The sequence below is a fragment of the Mesoplodon mirus genome (genome assembly GCF_964341445.2).
Source record: "Mesoplodon mirus genome assembly, chromosome: 7".
NCBI classification, from domain to species: domain Eukaryota; kingdom Metazoa; phylum Chordata; class Mammalia; order Artiodactyla; family Ziphiidae; genus Mesoplodon; species Mesoplodon mirus.
Window position 1 is genome coordinate 126,707,440 of NC_138983.1, and position 21,142 is coordinate 126,728,581.

The 21,142-nt window shown below is 44.4% G+C and overlaps 1 protein-coding gene across 1 annotated transcript in view; it reads right to left on the minus strand.

Annotated features, from left to right (window-relative positions):
• Positions 1 to 247: 247 nt before the first annotated feature.
• JAML (junction adhesion molecule like) overlaps positions 248 to 21,142 on the minus strand; it is a 31,832-nt gene continuing 10,937 nt past the window's right edge. Inside the window, exons 3-10 of the mRNA XM_082628372.1 lie at positions 19,974 to 20,128; positions 18,141 to 18,366; positions 13,832 to 13,944; positions 10,077 to 10,314; positions 6,318 to 6,456; positions 4,191 to 4,251; positions 2,636 to 2,719; positions 248 to 933 (exon numbers count right to left, since the gene is read on the minus strand). Of these exons, the coding sequence (XP_082484498.1) occupies positions 841 to 933; positions 2,636 to 2,719; positions 4,191 to 4,251; positions 6,318 to 6,456; positions 10,077 to 10,314; positions 13,832 to 13,944; positions 18,141 to 18,366; positions 19,974 to 20,128 (1,109 nt within the window). The 3' untranslated portion in view covers positions 248 to 840. The remainder of the gene's footprint in view (positions 934 to 2,635; positions 2,720 to 4,190; positions 4,252 to 6,317; positions 6,457 to 10,076; positions 10,315 to 13,831; positions 13,945 to 18,140; positions 18,367 to 19,973; positions 20,129 to 21,142) is intronic.

The window sequence follows — 21,142 nt, forward strand, 5'->3', positions numbered from 1 at the left end:
CGAACCTCATTAAATCTTACAATAGTAACCCAAAGGTAAGGGAGCCTCACATTTCAGACCAAGAGTTAAATCAGTGGCTGTCCACTTTGGCACCGCCTGAGTGTCACTTTTGAAGAAGGCAAGTGCCCCAGCTCCACCCATGAATTCCAAACCAGAACACCTCTGGTGGAGTCCAGCCAAGAGCCACCAGCCACACTGATACCCAGCCAGAATCAAGTAGCACTGCGTTAAATCAAAGAGCTGTATTCATACCCCACTTCCAACCCCATTCACCCCCTCAAAACTTTCCCAGGCCTCAAACCAGTCCCCAGTGTGTAAGTCACAGCGGGGCTTTCCTCCAGTCACTTCAATTGTTTCAGGAGTTCCAGACCATAGATTCCTCACCAAGACTCCACTTGCCCCTCAACCAGGGTAGAAACACAGGATGATTTCCATAAACTGCATTTATTTAGGGATAATTGGCCAATGAAATCGTTTGGGTTGGTTTTTATCTCTGTGATTCTTCCCTGTAACCATCCACAAAGAGCACCGTCCAAGCAGAGGGTCTGACCTGATGGGATGCTTGAGGCCGCTGGGGCAGCTCAGTCAGGGTCCCCAGGGCCAGTGTCCCACTCCAGAGGGACCAAGTCTGTGCTCCCCCTAATCAGGGCCTGTTCCTCCAGAGCTGTCCCGTCTCTCTGCCAAGCTTCAAGCCCTCCATCTTCAGCCCTTTGCCCAAGCAATGAGGCCGGAGGAGGACTGGGAGGGCAGGGGGTCTGACATAACTGGTACATGGACTCAGGACACAAGGAAAAGAGAGTCTGTGCCATGGCCAAGGGCAAAGGGAACTCCCCCTTCTTTTCAAAAGGCTTGCTCTGTCCTGGGCATTCCGCCGTCTGACTTTTTGTCAGATGGGCTAGTTGGTGCTGACCCCAGAGAAGGCCAAACTGGGTGCTGTGGGGAGAAAGAAACAAAGCACATTTGTAAGAAGCGTTTCAATCATAATAGTTTCCATTTATTGAGCTCTTTCCATCTGTCTGGCCCAATTCTGAATTTCACATGCACTGACTCATTTGATCCTCACCATCCGAGAGATAGGTTTTATTATTCCCATTAAGGATTAGGAAACTGAAGTTCAGAGAAGCTAAGTTACCTGCCTCAGATTGAGCTAGCTTCTAAGTCAGGGTAAAGATTTGGACCCTGGTGTGTCCAACTCCAAAGCCTGTGATCTTAACCATTGTACTATACAGCCTCAGAAAGGGGACACGGCGTGGTGCCCCCTTCATTTAAGTAAATTTAATCAAGAAGCAAAGGTTCTTTGTTACCCTGCTCTCTTTCAGATAACACCTCCCTACCTGAGGTCTCAAACAAGTGGTATGCAGGCCAGAATTCACCCACGGGCTTGTTTAATTTGGTACATAGTGTTTTAAAATAACTTGACAACCCCTGAAGGACTTTGACTTTGTGACCCTGGCCTCTCATCACACTCGCTTTATTGAAACCATTTCAAGGGGACAGGGGTGCCATTTTCTGCAAAGTTTCAGTCGCAAGCACCTGGCAGTGAACATGGGGAAGCTGGCTTGGAAGCTGGCTTTGGAGCTGGCTTCCCCTCCTCCATCATCTCTGCGCCAAAGACTGTCTGCAAACAGTACCACCCAGGTGGCTGACACACTCAGCAGCAGCCACTGTGCAGCTGTATCAGCAGGTCTCTAAGATGAGGTGCTGGCAGTTACTGTGGCAGCCCATGGCTACAACAGGAGAAGGATGGGGGAGGGGAATGACTATATGCAACTTCAGAGGGGAGCTTATGTTTCCCTTGGTGGAGCCAGGCCAGGGCTCTGATCTCACACTTCCCTGGCAGAACCTTTCTCTGCTGTAATCATCTGGAGGTCATGTGTCCTTAGCGCTGGTGTGACAGGAACAAACAGAAGCCATCATCCTATAAGCAGAGGAGGCCGGCCTTCCTGAACCCAGCAGAACACGGCTCCCTCCATGGCTGGGGTGTCTATCATGAGTCTACAAATAGCGTCATATCCCTCGCCAGCTCAGCCCTTTTATCCTTACCCCTACTCACTACACAGCCAGTGTCTTTTCTAGGTGCTGGACTTCCCTGGAGAGTTGAGCAAAGAGAAAGTAAGAATCAGACTCTGTATTATTCCATGAAATTCAGCATGCAGCCTTGCTAGCACTTAGATTATGTCAAGGTATAATAAGTCACAGAATTTAAAAATCTAAGAGTTGGAAGGCACATTTTGAAAGGAAGGAAAACTATCCTTTGTGACACGATGCTTGTGCAAGGATCTTACAGCCCCCTCTTTACTATGCTGTGTTAAACCAGTATTGTACTGATGAGGCAGAGATCTTGCCTACCCTCATGAAGGCACTTCCTTTTACCTCTAAGATCAATCCTCTCCAGCCCTAGAGGTACTCATAATACTCGAAATTGGGTATAAGGACAAGTTTGATATTACTTTTCTATCCAGCAGAGCTTCAGCTTCCCACCCTTTCCTACTACCTAGAAAAATCTCTGCCCTCAGCAGAGTGGCCTCCCCAGGGGACCTAGCAATGTGCATCCCCCATGAGTTTGCCATATCCTTCCCAGCTCCTTTTCCTGCCTCCAGATGCATGGCTTGGCTGGACCCAGAATATTCCTCACCATGGTCATGTAGGTGGCCTCCGACTTCCCACTTGATTCTTCATCAGTCACCTCTTGCATGGTTATTGAGGAGTAGATATGTTTCTAGAGGGGAAAAAAACATGTAAATATTCCTAAAACTCAACAAGTCTTACATACCAGAGAAAAGGCTATCTACCACTCTTCAAGGGGACAGGGGTCCTCCAGGGCATCAACCACCAAAATCAGTAGGTCAGAGGGTTACTAAGAGCTAGAGAATTATCATAGGTCATGATAATCCAGTCCTCAGACTTCCTGGAAATTAAGAAAATTAGCTCATCAGCAAAGAGCACTATCTTAAGAACCAAATTCTTTGGTTCAAAAGTCAAACATCTGGGACTTCACCGGCAGTCCAGTGGTTAAGACTCCACGCTCCTAATGCAGGGGGGCGTGGGTTCACTCCCTGGTCAGGGAACTAAGATCCCACGTGCTGCATGGCGTGGCCAAAAAACAAAAATCAAACATCTTTGTTTGGATGGGCACTGAGGTAGCAGAAGAAAATTCTTATCTTGCCAGATTACTTGTACTTTGTGATTATTTCCTCCTCATTAGAGTCATGGCAGGACGGCATTCAGCAGCAGCTAATTGTCATCATCTCTTCCAGAGGGTTTATATGCCAGGAACAGCCCTCACTGAACTTCACATCTGTGAGGTCAGAGGTACTATGTGATTCCCATTCCTGTCACTATTTGGAGAAGTGATATCATCCATTGACAAAGTCTTGGACTTCTGGAGTCTCCTGCACTATGTTGTGAGAAAATCCTACTCTTGGGTCACAAACAGCCCAAAAGATGGAAAGGTAAATATTATAAGAGGAGTTTTTCAAAGGAAAGAGAGAGAGAGAGAGAGAAAGAAAGTGAGAGAGAGGGAGGGAGGGAGGGAGGAAGGAAGGGAGGGGGAAAGAAAGGAGGGAGGGAGGCGGAAGAAGGGAAGGAGGAGGGAAGAGAAGAAAGAACAAAAGGGGAAAAAAAGAGTTCAAGGAAACTAATCCATTTCTCAGTCCCTGGTAGCAATTATTTACCACAAACTAATATGGTTGAAAAAGTTCTTGATCCTCTCTTTCTAAAGGTCCCCGGATATTTAATCTGAACAATTAACTCCTTCACTTAACTCTGGAATGGATCATAATCATCCTTTATATGGATACAGTGCCTCATAGATTACAAAGCACTTGCCTATCATCATGTTATTTGAACCTTATAACGGGGCAAATATGTTTGTCCTTAAACTCATTTTACTGATGAGAAAACTGAGGCTCAGGGAGGTGGCAGAGCTGGGCTTGAACTAGGACTTTCCCAGGGCCCTCCAAGGATGTACTGGGCTGCGGGACTGGCCCTGTCCGCCCCATGCCACTCACTCTCCCAGGGACTCATTGCAGTGATGGAGATTTCCTGAGCTGCTGCTCTGTGCCAGGCACTGGATGCGCCGAGACATAATGAGACACAGGGGAATGATAAGGACACCACCTGGATCCTGGAGCAGTCTCCACCTTGCCCTCACTGGGCACAGCAGCAAAATGGCAGAGTTCTTCTCTTACCTCTGGATTTGCCTTCTTTGTGTTCTCCAGGTTTTTGACCAAGGTCGTGGAAGTTACTGAACTGCAAAGGCATGAAAAGCATGTGGAATTACCCAGCCAGCACTGTATATTCAAGGGTGACAACATGAGACCACACAGAGTTTTATGAAGAGAGAGACCCCAGGTTAGGAATTACTCCCAGACACCTACAGCCCACGCTCCCCAGCTCCGCTTGATATCTGAGAGATACATCTCTTTCACGGAAAGCAGAAAAGCATCTGGAGATAGTTTAGGCTGAACGACAGCTTCAACCTCTCTATTGTCACACTAACAAGTTTTCTGTCCATAACAATTTAAAGTGAATTAATAGAGAGGGGCCATGGGATTCGATTTTATCATTTCCGAGGACTGGGAAAATGGAGCTGAACCAGCAGGGAGCAGCAGAAGCTCAGCGAGACACCGGTTCAAAGGCTCCCGGCTTCTTTCTTCCAGGGAGGATGCCAAGCAGAATTACCCCCTCAAACACCCAGGGCTGGGAGCTCTGGCCCCTTCCCTGCCCTTGGCCTTTGATTGCTTGACCATCTGCCTTCTGCATTTGTCACTAAATAGGCTTCCTTTTTTTCCTATTTTGTCCTAAGGTGGAGCGGAAAAAGAAAAATAACAACAACAACCAGGGTTAAAGCTAGAAAGGAATGTACATTTTTTTGTCTCAGAGTAGAAATATTTTAATCATATTTTCTGATTATAAAGTTATATGCTCTGATTGTAAAATAACTCAAATAATACAGAAATGTAGACAGTCTGAAGTTGAGGTTCCAGTAAACCCCCTACCCTCCTAGCACCCAACTTTCCTTTTATCCCAAATAGCACTATTAATATTTTAGAATTATCCTTCCAAACCTCTCTCAGTGCAAGCATAAGTATACTCACACAAAATATATTTAGTATATACGCTGCTGAAGAGAGAATTACATAATATGCTTTTTTATTAAAATGAGATCATATTATATATTGTATAATACTACTCCTTGGACATCTTTCTCCATCATTACATACAGAGCCATGCGGTAATTCATTGAATGGAATACCAGTTTATTGAATCATTACCTTTCTGACAGACACTGAGAATGCTTTCAGTTTTTAATTATAATCTTTGCTACAGCAACCATGTTTATGCACAAGTCTCAGCACATCCGTCTGACTATTTCTTTAGAATAAACTAGTAGACAGACATGGGAGTGCTGCTCTTCATTTTGAGGGAAACTGAGGCCCAGAGCAGGGAAGTAAGCTGAAAGGGAAGCCAGGTTGTCTAACTCTCGGTTCAGTGCTGTCCACATGCCGAAAGCAAAGACCTTCAAGTTCAAAACCAAGTCAGAGAGCCCCTGGGGGGTCAAGTGCAAACCTAGCAGGCAGCAGGAGTTTCTGTACAATACATGTCCCATGGGGAAAGGAGTCCCAAAAGTCATCACTACTCAGTCTTAATGGGGGTTCTTGCCCATTGACACTATTTCAAAAAGAGAGTCAATTTGCCCTAGCAATATAGTTCATCAATATTTGGATAAACAGAAGGATATGAGCCTGTCAACAGCCAGTGAAACACTAGAGCCCGTGCCCAGAGCATCGGTGTATTTCTGAGGTACTGGTAGAATTTCAAGCCTTTAAAAACACATTTCAACAATAAATAATTTAGGACCTGAAGCCATTCATTCAAAAGTAGCTTCTCATAATTAAAATGTGGTCCTTCAGATAAAGCCACTGACAACCCTCAAAATCTGAGCTTCTCTACGAAGTATATACATACTGTGGATAATTCAAAAATCGTTTCTCTCAGGCATTGAATAGCACCATTATGGTTCTTGCATAAGATGTATACTCTTAATTGTGCTCTACTTGGACCAACATTTGTAAGTCTTTGTAATCTTTGTAAAATGAGGATGGTGTGGGAATGTGCAAGGCCTTTCAGGATAACAGGGAGCAAAGGGGGTGGGGTCACTATACAATGACGTCTAATGTGGTAACCACAGATGATTCTGGTTTAAAACACCCTCTTCTGTGAAAATGGCACACTTAGAGCCTTATCACTCTCTTCCACTTCGGGCTAGAGGCATCTCCAGCCCCCCAGCCCAAGAGATGCGAGCAGCCCTGTACCTCTTATTCCCATAGGTCCTCTTCACAATCAATATCAGAACAGGAAGCAGCAGGATAGTGGCGCAGATAATCCCCACAATGATCACCAGCTGATTACCGCCCAGGATCTCAGGTCCGAGGGTTACTGAGGTCACCAATGCTTGGGAAAGGAGAAAAGTAATGACAGGGCCTCAATATTCCAGAAAAGAGCTGGGAGCCTAACCAGTTCTAGACCAAGTAGCAACAACCACGTCAGAAGCGGGAGGAGAAGGTCAGACTCCACTCCATGTTGAAACACTAGGACTCCAGCTGTCCCCATTAGACTGAGAACCAAAGTCCGCTGACACACCCCACCCCCACCCCCAGTTACTGTTAAAATGTAGATTAAGGTCGGTGGGAAAAGAGAATATCACCTCACCTACAGTAGAGTTTCCTTTCACATTAATAATTCTATCTTAAAATGTGGTTTACCAAATGACAGAAATAACAGACATGTTAGAGCCTGCTCTAGGCTACAACACTCAGCCCCATAGTCATGATACAAAGTAAAGCACTTCCACCCTTATGGTACCCTTCACTCATTTCCTCAGTTCACTCTGAACATACACATCAAACACCTCCTGGGTGCCAGATATCACTAGGCACAGAAGATGCAAAGACAAATAGTGCATGGTCCCTGCCTTCAAGGAGAGAGACAATGTAAACAGAAAACCACAGACTGCTTATAGATGCTTTGAGAGCAGTCCATATAGAGTACAGAGCAGCATAGAGAAAAGGGTACCCAATTCTATGGGGAGCAGAACCTGAGAATTTGTCAGCAAAAGTTTTAAAGTTTAAGCTGAGTCTTAAAGGAAACATCAAGGTTTTGTTGGCAAACAATATGGGGAAGGATGGTAGGGACCTTATACCCAAGGTCTGGAGCTCTTAGTTGCTTTTAGGTGACAGGATGGTGTTTTTAGAAACTAGCAAGAGTTCCATGGGTCTGGTTCAAAGGTTGTGTTTGTCGGTGTGGCGGGGAATGAGGCTGGATAAATAACAGGATGTAAGTCATGAAGGACCTTGATTATCTCAGTGAGGAGTTTGGATTTTTTTCCGTAGGCAACGGAGAAGACATTGAGAGATTATAAGCAGTTGAGATTTGTTACTGAGAAAGATGGCACTCAGAGCTGCATGAAGAATGAGGGGTAGTGACTGAGAATGAAAGCAGAGACTTGTGAGGGGCCTACAGTCCAAGACAGGGATGAGACAGCCAGAATAAGGTGGTGGTGACAGATGGGAAAGAAGGCAGATCCAGTCAGTAGTAGACAGCCATAAAAAGGAACGAAACTGAATTATCTGTAATGAGGTGGATGGACCTAGAGTCTGTCATACAGAGTGAAGTAAGTCAGAAAGAGAAAAGCAAATACGGGTTGCTAATGCACATATATGGAATCTAAAAAAAAACGGTATGATGAACCTAGCGGCAGAGCAGAAATAAAGACGCAGACGTAGGGAACAGATTTGAAGACACAGTGGAGGAAGGGGAAGCTGGGATGAAGTGAGAGAGTAGCATCGACATATACACACTACCAAATGTAAAATGGATGGCTAGTGGGAAGCTGCTGCATAGCACAGGGAGATCAGCTCGGTGCTTTGTGACCACCTAGAGGGGTGGGATAGGGAGGGTGGGAGGGAGGCTCAAGAGGGAGAGGATATGCAGATATATGTATACACATAGCTGATTCAATTTGTTGTGCAGCAGAAACTAACACAATATTGTAAAGCAATTATACTCCAATAAAGATATTTTTTTAAGTCAGTAGTAGAAATGACAGGACTTGTTGACTTGTTAGACTTGGGGTCATGGGAAAGGGAAGAATCAAGTACAACCCCCAGGCATCCAGTTGGATAACTGTGTAGATGGTGGTAGCATTAACTGAGATTGAAGAGATGGACTGGGGAGAGGTGAGAGGGGTAGGTTTGGATATGTTGTATTTGAGTATTTGTGGAATATTTGGGTGGAGCTCATATAATACATAGAGATAGAGAGATACATAGATAGGCAGACAGATCAAGTTGTATGTAACGTAGAATATATTGAATGTATATAGAACAATACTACTGAGGTAGAGAAGGTCGAGGATGTGCCATTAGAGTACCATTGGTGATCTACGCTAGAGTAGAGGAAGAAGCAGAAGGCTGAATGCAGTGTGCTATCAATTAATGGGAGATGAGATAGGAGACACCATGTCCAGCCCTTTAGCAAGCTATCTGGCTGTGTAAAGAAAGAAATACATAATGTATTGTGGGGAAGGTTGCACAACTCGGAATATACTAAAAACCATCAAGGTGTACACTTTAAATGGGTAAATTGTAAGGTATGTGAGTTGTATCTCAATAAAGCTGTTTCAAGAAAAATAAAGATATAGGATGAGAGCTAAAGGACACAAGGACACAGGTAAGAGGAAGAGTGAAGTGTATGTTTGTGCTGAGTGGTAGAAGCCCTTGGAAAGTACGAGCTTAAAGAGCCATGCTGGGGCTTCCCTGGTGGCGCAGTGGTTGGGAGTCCGCCTGCCGATGCAGGGGACACGTGTTCGTGCCCTGGTCCGGGAAGATCCCACATGCCGCGGAGCGGCTGGGCCCGTGAGCCATGGCCACTGAGCCTGCGCATCTGGAGCCTGTGCTCCGCAACGGGAGGGGCCACAACAGTGAGAGGCCCGCGTACCGCAAGAAAAAAAAAAAAAGAGCCATGCTGTGAGGATCCTGAGAAGGAAGAGAGAGCACCACCTGAGCACAGGGGCTCAGATAAGCCCTGGGTGGAAGGGAGCTCAGGATGGCAGGGCAGGCATGAGGATGGGAGCAGATGTAGGTCCGTTTGTGGGTGGGGAGGGCTCCAAAGTTGAATGAGCTCCCGCTAATGGCTTCTATTTTCTCTGTGGAGTGGAGCTAAGACTTCTGAGAGTGAAGAAAGCCATCTGTCTGCTTCCCTCTCCAGCTGGGATTCTTTGCTATTGGCAAGAAGGTGCCTCCATAGACTTAAGTCTCTGGCCAGAGGTACTGGGGTGTGTTGCACCCTCACCTCTATCCCTGCCCCCAACCAACCACAGCCAACCCCTGGGTCCCTAGCAAAAGGCAAAGTCCACAGGCCACATCCTGACTGCTAACTGGGTTATGGTTTAACTTTTAACTCCTCACTTATCAACCTCTATCAGTCAACACAATTGAGTCTTTACTCTCCTACACACCAATGGCCTTAATACACAGTGTTTCGCCAGAATACAGAATCTTTGATCAGAAAACCCCTCTATTTTTGGTTTTGGCCCCTTCCTGTTTTCTCTCTGTTCTTTGCTGTCTCTCACCAGCTCGGGATCATCTTCCTTTCCACTACAGAGCATAGAGCATCTCCCTTGAAGCCAAGTCAAAACAACTCCAATCCATCTCTGAGCTCCTGTACCTTTAACTTAGTATATTACACTAATGATGAGTGAGGTCTGGCAGAGGGGTGGTGTTCACTCAATATTAGCTTTTTTTTCCTTGACCTGCCAGCAGGGAAGAACTAGGGTGAGGCCAATAAGGTGCATAAGGCACCAAATTTAAAGAGGTATCACTCTCAAGGTCATGCAAGTACAGGGTACAAGTGCTTGGTAAGTGCTGGGCTTATCAGGGTCAGGCAAGTACAGCACCTGAGAGTAATGCCTCCTTAAATTTTGCACCCTAGAAGCCTCTCCAGCCTCACCCTAGTCCTGGCCCTGCCTACCGGCTATGAGGTCCCTCCTCCCTCTCCAGCCAAATGTTAGATACTTCGAGGCTCTTTCAGGATCACGTGCAGCACAGTGGTTGTCCTGACTGTCAGGTTCCCCAGGTGGATACTGCAGGTGTAGCTTCCTCCATCAGACTCCTTCACTCTGTGGAGCATAATGGAGCCATCGTTGCGGGAAGTGTCTCCCACCAGGTTTACACGGTTCTGGAAGCGGCCCCAGTTCTGGGGGTATCCCATGGGTGCCTTGAGTTTGGGGTAATAGCGCAACACAATCTCCTCCTAGAAGGGAAAGGCAAAACGTATGAGACTGAAGGGCTGGGGTAGAGGGGCGTGGGGAAGGTTGCGAGGGGAGCTCTCAGGACTCACAGGCTCTGTGTGTGGAAACAGTAAGGGTATTATCAGAATGTACGAAGTAACACAAATCCATGGACACGCGTGTCTGCGGGCACATAGTTGTGCAGGACGCTACCAAACCACAAACAACTCTTCCATCTCAAGAGAGGGATGAGGAAAGTGGGAATGAGGGACTTTCAGTTTTTTGCACTTCTCCAGTAAAAAAAGTAAAAGTACACCTTTACTTTTTATGACATATCCAGTTGGATTTCCAATAGGCACCTGAAACATGTCTAAAACTGAACTCCAAAATTCTCCCCCAAACCAGTTCCTTCTTATCCATCCCATTTTGGTAAATGGCAACGTCTTCTTTCTTAAGCTCTGGTTAAGAATCTTGGAGTCATCCTTAACTCCTCTATTTCTTGAACAACTCACATCTAATCCCACAACAAATCCTCTACCCTCGAAATACATCCCAAATCTAGCCACTTCTCACCTCTTCCACAGTCTGGTCCAAGCCACCATCTCTCACCTGGATTCCTACAAGAGCTTCTCAACTTGTATCCCTCTATACTCCCCACTACAGTCTATTCTCAGCAGATGAACCTTTAGAAATATAAGTTAAATCATATCACTCCTCTGCTCAAAACCCTCTAACAGCCCTCCATTTCTCCTAAAAGTACAAAGTCCTCCATGAGCTGCCCCACCCCCATCTCCTCTCTGACTTCATCTTCTACTGGCTTTTTCCTCACCTACTTGGGTAACTTCACTCCAACCACACCAGTCTCCTTGCTGCTCCTTGAGTACTGGCCTCAGGGCCTTTGCACTTGCTGCTTCCTTTGCCTGGAACACTCTTCCCCCCTAGACAGATGCACGGTTGCCTCCTTCACTTCCTTGAGACCTCTGCTCAAATGTTACCTTTTTGGTGAGGTCTCCCTGACCACCTACATAAAATAACAACCACAAAACCCTGTTTTCTTGTGCTCCATAGCTCTTACTATTACCTGACATATCATGTATTTATTTCTTCATTGTTTTACTATGTATATCGCTCCATCTTTTTTTTAACATCTTTATTGGAGTATAATTGCTTTACAATGGTGTGTTAGTTTCTGATTTATAACAAAGTGAATCATCTATACATATATATATATATCCCCATATCTCCTCCCTCTTGCGTCTCCCTCCCACTGCTCTAGGTAGTCACAAAGCACCGAGCTGATCTCCCTGTGCTATGTGGCTGCTTCCGACTAGCTATCTATTTTACATTTGGTAGTATATATATGTCCATGCCACTCTCTCACTTTGTCCCAGCTTACCCTTCCCCCTCCCCGTGTCCTCAAGTCCATTCTCTATGTCTACGTCTTTATTCCTGTCCTGCCCCTAGGTTCTATCCCTCCATCTTGATTGTAAGTCCCCCATCAGGGCAGGAGCTTTGAGTATTCACTGCATAGCAGATGCTTTAAGAACACTTGTTAAATAAATGTGTTGGAATTTTTTATAAAGTTATATAAATATTATTATTTTTAAAAGCTTTTAAGAAAAGGAAATGGGTATACAGACAGAAACATGAATGAAGAGACCTGGCTTGTCTCTTGTGATTCAAATTCACAACCCAAAATGTCAACTCTCATCCTATTTTCTGCAGTGTCTCAATTGGTGGATGACATATAAATGCATGACGAGTTCCCAGAGGTGAATCTGGAACTACATGTAATTCCCCAGACCCCACCATGATGCCACCATTTCTTTTTTTGTTTTTTTTTTTGAATTTTTGAATTTTATTTTTTATATGGCAGGTTCTTATTAGTTATGTATTTTATACATATTAGTGTATACATGTCAATTCCAATCTCCCAATTCAGCCCACCACCACCCCCCACCACTTTCCCCCATTGGTGTCCATACGTTTGTTCTCTACATCTGGATGCCACCATTTCTGACCCACTCAGCATATAGGAATCAAGTGAATATAAATGACTTTTTGTAGGGATGACCTGGAATATGTCTTCATTTATAAAAGTTAAATCTTTTCTAAACTTTGTACCTTAACTTTTATTAACAATAAGTTACCTGAGATGTCTCTTACAACACACCTTGACTCATCAGGATATCACCATGCCATAGTTGACATCTACTGGTCTAATGAACCAACTTGCTGTTTACTACTTCAGAGTTCCCATGAAGTACTCCTCAACCTGGCCCTCAGGACCTACTAATCCCAACATTCGAAGCATCCATGAAGACAAAGAAAATTCCCTCCATCACATAAATGGGGCAATGGGGCACAGAAAAAAACTCACAAAAATAACCCAAATAAGAATAAGAGGGCTTCCCTGGTGGTGCAGTGGTTAAGAATCCGCCTGCCATTGCAGGGGACACGGGTCCGGGAAGATCCCACATGCCACGGAGCAACTAAGCCCATGTGCCACAACTACTGAGCCCGTGCACCACAACTACTGAAGCCCGTGCGCCTAGAGCCCGTGCTCGGCAACAAGAGAAGCCACCTCAATGAGAAGCCCGCACACCACAACAAAGAGTAGCCCCCGCTCGCCGCAACTAGAGAAAGCCCAAGCGCAGCAACGAAGACCCAGCGCAGCCAAAAATAAATAAATTAAATTAATTAATTTTTTTAAAAAAGAATAAGAATGCAAAATGGTCTAGATGATCTTATTTGCAAAGCATAAATAGAGACACAGATGTAGAGAATAAACGCATGGATACCAAGGGGGAAGCGAGGATGGGATGAGCTGGGAGATTGGGATTGACATATATACACTATTGATACTATGTATAAAATAGATAACTAATGAGAACCTACTGTATAGCACAGGAACTCTACTCAATGCTCTGTGGTGACCTAAATGGGAAGGAAATCCCAAACAGAGGGGATATATGTATACATAGAGCTGATTCACTTTGCTGTATAGTAGAAACTAACACAACATTGTAAAGCAACTATACTCCAATAAGAATTAATTAAAAATAAAAATTAAAAACATTTTTTTAATTTAAAAAAAAGAATACGAATGCAACTGTGCTTATGCCTAGCCCATTGCTTTCCTGGCTAGGCCACCAAAATCATCCCCCTTGCTATCCCATGGACTCTACAAAAAGGGGAAAGGAGAAGAGGAATTAAACTAAAATGCAGTGGCCAAGTCATGTACAAATGCTTTACACCAGCTGTCTCCTGTGTGCGTCTTGACAACCTGAAAAGCTGAGCAGCAGCAGCATCTACTTCTTCTTCTTTATCATCTTCATTAGAGTCATTTTTCCTAACCGGAAGGTGAAATTGCCCAGCCAAGTGGCTGAGCTGAGAGGCCCAGCTTTGCCAAGGTCCAACGCCCAAGCCCTCACAACACCACCACATGGCACCTGCTGCCTGGATTCTTGATCTCCCCGCTCTGTCCTGACAGCATCGGCCAGGGGCTTCTTATACACAATGAGGGTTTCTCCTCCTTACCTTGGTGTGTTCTCCTGATGAGAACATCCAGTCTACCCTGGTCATGTGTTTCTCTTCTGTGCTGTGGAAAACACATCCCATCTGAGTCGAATCACCCACATGAGCCGTGAGCTCTGGGGATAAAATGGTAAATCAAGTCAAACTCAAGGTATAATCTATAGAAGCCAAAGAACTTCCAGAAGAGATAATATTTAGCCAAAGATACTCAACAGTAAAATTAATGTCACCACCAAATACTACACACTTTCCCTCCACAGATGATCCAGATTATTCTGTGTGGTCAAAGTACTCAGAGGTCTCTCACTCAAATCCACACAATACCCCAAGGATAAGACAATACCCTCTAGCTACCAACATACACCAAGTCTGAGGGGTCCCACTGACTTCAGTAAACACTTTCTGGTTCTCTTTAATTCCTTTCTCCTTCTCCTTTTCTAGAACTTCTCCCACAAGCCCCAACTCCACTTCAAGCTTGTAATAAAGAAAGTACAGAAAACCTTGAAGCCCCCCACTTTCTGTTCACCAACTTAGATACCCACACCTGCTTAACATAAACAGGAAGTGGAAAGTTATATAACTCTCATTCTTATAAATAATCCACTGGCTCTCCTAGCTGAAAAACTGAATCATGGGTAAGTCTCTTCAATTTCTTTTATTCTTCTACAAGTTGTCTTAGAACTTGCTTAGGACAATTTTGGCTAGAGTACAGGTCACAGGACTGCTTGCTAATTAGGCCAAGACAACAGACAGATTTCTTCTTGGCTTTTCTTTCTGTTTTAATCCCTGCCCCCACTTCCCCATCTGCTCCCCCTTCCCCTGCTCCTGGCTTTCCAACACATAGTCTCTTCCTCCTGCGTATTTGCATAAGCAGCTGACCCCATCATATGTTTGCTGCTTTAGTCATTTCAAGAAGTCCCTGAAAAAGAAAACAATTAGAAAGATGCTTCTGATTTTTCAATAGTGCTCTATACAAATCGACCACAAGTCAATTAAGAAAAGAAAGGCAGGATGATATTTAAGGGAGACACAAGCCTAGGTCTTAACTGGACAGAGTTCCTTCAAAAGAGCATTAAGCGGAGCTCATAAAGGAACACAGTACATCAGCTAACCTTTTCATCCAAATTGTGTCCCTGGGAGAACGTTAACTTCCCACCCAGGAGGAAAGACGCACAATGGGAGGAAAGCAAAAGAAAATATTATGAACTCAAAACTCTATGGAGGGAATTATTTTGGAAGTAATAAAAATTCACTGTAAAGAATACCAATAGGGAAGGAAACACCCTCTAAATCTATGAGTATATTAAGAATTGAACCCTATTTTTTAAATGCAATAATAATAACTGGGGGCTTCCCTGGTGGCGCAGTGGTTGGGAGTCTGCCTGCCGATGCAGGGGACACGGGTTCGAGCCCTGGTCTGGGAGGATCCCGCATGCCGCGGAGCGACTGGGCCCGTGAGCCACAACTGCTGAGCCTGCGCGTCTGGAGCCTGTGCTCCGCGGCAGGAGAGGCCGCGATAGTGAGAGGCCCGCGCACCGCCATGAAGAGTGGCCCCCGCTTGCCGCAGCTGGAGAAAGCCCTCGCACAGAAACGAGGACCCAACACAGCAAAAATAAATAGATTGTCTCTTATTTAAAAAAAAAAAAAAAAAAAGAACAGCCTGGGTCATCTCCTGTGATGTGAAAGAATAAATACAGATGATAGTCCTTTCCAAATTCCTTAAAAAAAAAATAAGAAGAAGAAGAAGAAGAAGAAGAAGAAGAAGAAGAAGAAGAACTGAACATTCTGAGTTCCTTCAACACACCAGGCATGTGCTAGACACCTAGGATATCACCTAGTCATTACTATATTTTGAGATATGCACTATTACTCTCCCATTTCACAGAGGAAGAAAGTGAAAGAGCCCAGAGCTTCATGGCCAGTAAAAGGCAGAGCCAGCACTCAAACCCAGGCCTGAGTGAAAACAAAGCCCACGCTTTCTCACTCCCTTTACTGTTACCACCTCACAGAAGTGGAAGGATGGCTGATTCTAGAGCAAAAATGTGGGAAGTTAATATTATTTTTATTTGTAAGAAAATTGTCTATACCACCGAAATTTTGTTTCCCAAATATTAGGAACTTTCTCTAAATTAGGATTTAAAGCACTGTTGGGTGTGATTCCAAAACATGGGCTTTTAATTATTTCATTATATTGCCTCCCTTCTAGAATCATAGAACTTTATAAATTGAGAAGAGATTAGAATAGAATAAAAATAACAGAGTAATGAAGTTAGGGGTCCAGAAGCCACCTAAACTCACATACTATACTACCTACCATGTGCACGAATCCCTTCAATAAGAATATTTTCTCTCCTTGAACAACATATTTTCCAAAATGTTAAACCAAACTCAAAACATTGTTCAAGCAATTCATCTGATATGAAAACTTTAATTCAATTTTGAATCTTGAAAATGAAGATCATCTGACTGAAATTATATGCACAAGTTTGAATCAAAATTAATTTTTGTTCTCTTTATACTTTTCATTAACTATTATACAATATATCTATATAGTATGATTATATAATCTGTGAACACACACATTCAGATGCCTTAAAATCCTTTCACAGAATAAAATGGAAGCAAATTCCTAAGAAAGAAAGAAAGAAAGGGAAAGAAAGAAAAAAGAAAATTGTCTATACTGTTTAAAATAAGAACTATGAATAAAAGAGTTGAAGTAGTAGAAACACAGAAAAATTACAAACTGAAGGATAAACTTTGTGGAGGAAATCTAGATGAGTTTTCACATGGAAGGAGATGGCCACCAGGCAAATGGTCAGGAGTTAGAGCTATTCCCACGCTGGCTGGAAAGGAAAAGTAAATACAAGTTGCTCCACTGGCTACTGGGAAATATCTGACTACCCCTAAAATTGCTCTAGCCTGCTCCCATGGACTCAGTTCTTAAAACTGCCTCCTTTGGTCTCCTTCCCTCTGTGTCTCTTCTAAGCGGGAATAGGCACCCATTTTGTAGGACATGCTTGTAGTCCTCAGGCCCAGCATCAGAGAACAAAGTAGAAAGGGGTAACTCAAAGATAATCCTTGGGGGACACAGGCAGTTGGTTCATTTCTTCTTCCTGGAGAGCCATACATTTAAAATCAAAAGAAAAATGCAATTGAAAAAAATTAGGAAAAATTAGGAGAGAGGCCAGAGGCCACCTTCTACAATTCCTTCTACCATTCCATTTTTTAGAAGTCAGATTCAAGTGAGGGATGCTAATTTAAGAATTTCCTTCATTTGACAAATGTTTACTGAATGCTTACTCTATGCCAGGCATTGTGTCTAGGGCTGGTCATGGGACCAAGAACACAGATCCAGGTGAGCAGGGGAGACACAACTGAACAGGTGTGTTGAATATCACCAGAGAGGAGGACAGGGTGCTCCAAAGGAGCTCACTGAAAGAATGGACCTAACCTAGCTGGCAGGGAGAGGGGCGTCTAGATTCTAGTTCACTCACTAAACAGCAAGCTCTCCTGAGGCCAAAGACTGTTCCTTCTATCTCACACTTTTAAAGAATGTATCTAATTCTTTGGTTTTCAAACTTTTTAAAGCAGCAGAATTCTTTCTTCAAACAAAATCTTATCTGGCAGCCCAGTGAATACAACAGGAAAAAGGAAAAGGACTTTGGTTGTAGTGGAGGTGGAAGCCAGAGGTCCTGCCCAACTAGATCCTCTATCAATCCCCTGCCCTGTTCTCACCCTTTGTGTGGCCCACCAGGTTCCTTGGACCTTGAGTGTTCTATAGAACATGTTTTTTAAAACCAACAATCTACTGAAGCCATTTATAAATGGGAACATGAGGTCCTAGGAAGTCAGAGAGATCTGCTCATTTCTTTTATATCCCCCAGAACACCTAACATAGTTACCTACAAAATATGGACACGACATCAACATGGATAACTGATGGGAAGCATCAGGGTATAGTGAAAAAAACATGGACTTTGTTGACAGAGGTACCAGGGTCCAAGTACTGGATATGCCATTTAATAAATATATGTCCTTAGGCAAGTCACTTAATCTCTCTAAGCCTCAGTTAACTCATCTGTAAAATGAAGAGGAGAATACAGTACTTCCTTCACAGCATTTTCATGAGGTTGAAACATGTTAAAGTAATAATAAAATAATGATCATCATTATTTTTATTTTATTGAGGACTCACTCCGTGGTAAGTACACAGCACAATGGCTGGCACTTGCTCAACAAAATCAGTTCGCTTCCCTCACTGCACACCAAATCTCTTGCCCCTTCGCCCTTCTCTGAGTAAGCATTTATGTACCTTTGGGCTCCTCTGGCAGTACACGCAGGACCACTGCTTTTTTGAACACCAGGCTCTCCATTTTGAAGCGGATTTCACAGGTATAGTTTCCCTGGTCAGCCTCTTCCACATTTTGCAGCAGGAGAGAACCGTCATGGTGTAAGATGTCCCCCACCAAGCTCACACGATTCTGGAAACGCCCCACAGGCACACTGATGTTGGCATAATAGAAGAGCACGTAATCATCCTGGAGGGCAATACAATATCAGAGAAAATGTAAAGTCCATGGCACCAGACCCAGGAGTCTGGACTCAAAAGCCCCTGTTCTGTGGAGGCAGCATAGTCATCAACACCACTATGATCAAAAAGTACTTGGGGGCTTCCCTGGTTGCGCAGTGGTTGAGGGTCCGCCTGCTGATGCAGGGGACGAGGGTTCGTGCCCCGTTCCGGGAAGATCCCACATGCCGCGGAGCGGCTGGGCCCATGAGCCATGGCCGCTGAGCCTGCACATCCGGAGCCTGTGCTCCTCAATGGGAGAGGCCACAACAGTGAGAGGCCCGCGTACCGCAAAAAAAAAAAAAAAAAAAGTACTTGGTATCCAATTCATCATCAACATCATCATCATCATCATCATCATCATCATCATCATCATCATGTGCCAGGCAATACACTGACTTGCACAAGGCTCTGTGGCTCATTTTATACAAAGACAACTGGAGAAACAGGGTCAACACATTTCCATTTCTTACAGTTTAAGGTAAAATGTAACACCCACTCTGAAGATCACTCTGGGGATTCAAACTCACAACTTTTGAAAAGCATCTCCCATCTTCACCCTGTGTTCTGCCATGGCCTCCGCATTCAATGGCATCCAAATGTAATCCCACAGACTGGCTGTTGTGAGAATCCCCAGCATGCTGGCTGTTACCGCTGTCCTTTCTGCCCTCCTCCAGGCAGCTTATCATAAGGCATGAGAAGGAGTCATCAACAGGGAATGGTTTACAGACTGGGAGGGGGAGCCACGGGGAATTCTTATTTTCACTTAGACCAATGGGTATTTCCCTCTTATAACAATAAATAGTAATAAACATTTGAGTGAAAGTAGCATTATAGGGATAACATGCTCTGAGCTACAAAAGCAACATTACATGTGCAAACGTTGGAACTTTATTGTCAACAATATATTACTTAGGACATATTTCGCAAATGATCCTGACATACAAGTATCTCCACAGAATCTCAGATGAGGCTTAATACACTGTTTCCTCATCCAAAGAGCTCCCGTGAAAGGCCTTCACTCTGCCATGCTGAGTCTGCTAATGCCAACACTTTAAGCAGCCATGAAGGAGAAAGAGATGGTTCCCCAGCACATAAATGGGTCACTGGAGTGCTAAAAGAATCTGCCCCCTCCCCAAAGAAGAGATTACTGTGACACCATTCCTGTGCCTAGGCCAAAACTCTTTGTGTCTAGACCAATGCATTTTCACTCTTCTCACCCTCACACCCACCTATGCTACTCTACAAATGGGAGAAATAGAGGAAAGGAACTAAAGAACGTTATGTGCCTGTCTCCCATTAGCTTCTCAAGGTCCTGAAAAGTAAGCATTACCATTATTATAATCACCTTCATCTTCACAGATGGGGAAGTTGAATGTCAGAAGTTTGAGTAATTTACCCAGCTGATTACACAGCCAAGAGGCGAGACTAGGAGGAGGCTCAGTTCTGGCAAGCTCCAGAGCCCAAGCTCCTGCAACCCCATCTCATGGCACTGGATGACCTGATTCTCCCTCTCCCCACATTCTGACACCATTGGCCAGGGGCTTTTAATACACAGCAGTGTTTCCTCCTTCTTACCTTGAAGTGCTCTCCTGATGAGAATATCCAGTCTACCTTGGTCACAAGTTTCTCTTCTGTGCTCTGGAAAATACATCCCAACAGGGCTGAATCACCCACATGGACTGTTAGCTCCGCGGAGGAAACAATCAAGTCATTCAGGCCCAAGGAATAACCTACAGAAGTCAAAAAGGCAAGAGGAGGCATCACTCAGACAAATACACTCAACAACAAAAATTAGTATTAATCTCCAAGTATATGCACCTTTCCACCCCAGATGACCCAACGTGGACAAAGTATTCAGAGGCCCTTCATTCAAACCAACATGGCATTCCCAAGGGTAAGAGAAACACCCTGTAGTTCCCCCCACGTAGCTCAAGTCAGAGGGGTTCTACAATCTTCATGCTATATAGATGCTAACTGGTCCTGTGCTCCTAGCCAGTCCCTTCCCCTTTTCTAGAATTCATCCCTGCAATCTCCTTTCTAAAGAAAGAAGAGAGGGAATTCCCTGGTGGTCCAGTGGTTAGGACTCTGCGCTTTCACTGCCGAGGGAGGAGGTTCAATCCCTGGTCAGGGAACTAAGATCCTGCAAGCCACGTGGTGTGGCCAGAGAAACAAAACAAAACAAAACAAGAAGAAAAGAGAAGGGAAACCCTGAAGTCTCTCCTTTCAGGTCATGAATTTAGACACCCATAAACAGGAAATGGGATGTCTCTGGCTCCTAGTTTCCCACCCATTCCCTAACTGAAAAACCAGTTCACAGGTATTTTTGCTTCCCTCTGCTTTTCTCCTTCTTTAGTTCCTTTACAAAAGCTTATCTCTGAATTTGCTGGCTGATTCTGGCTGTAGTGCAGGTCCTTGTAATTAGGCCAGTACAGAGCACAGCTCCTCCCTTGAATTTCCTTTGTGTTTGCCTTCTCCCCACCTCCCTCCTCCAGCTCTGCCCTCAGCCCTGGCTTTCCAGTCTCTAGGGTTAGCCCATGCGGTACCCCTCCACTATCTGTCCATTGCTCAAGTAATTTCTCTTTTCCCTTAAAGAGAAAACCATTTCTAAAGAGAAAACCATGACATGGATATTTCTGCTTTCACAAGACATGCTCTATGCAAAGAGATAACCATAGCAAGAAAGACACATTTAGATGCTGGCCGGTTCCTATCAAAGCAGAGCCAAGTGAACGAATTTGGGAATA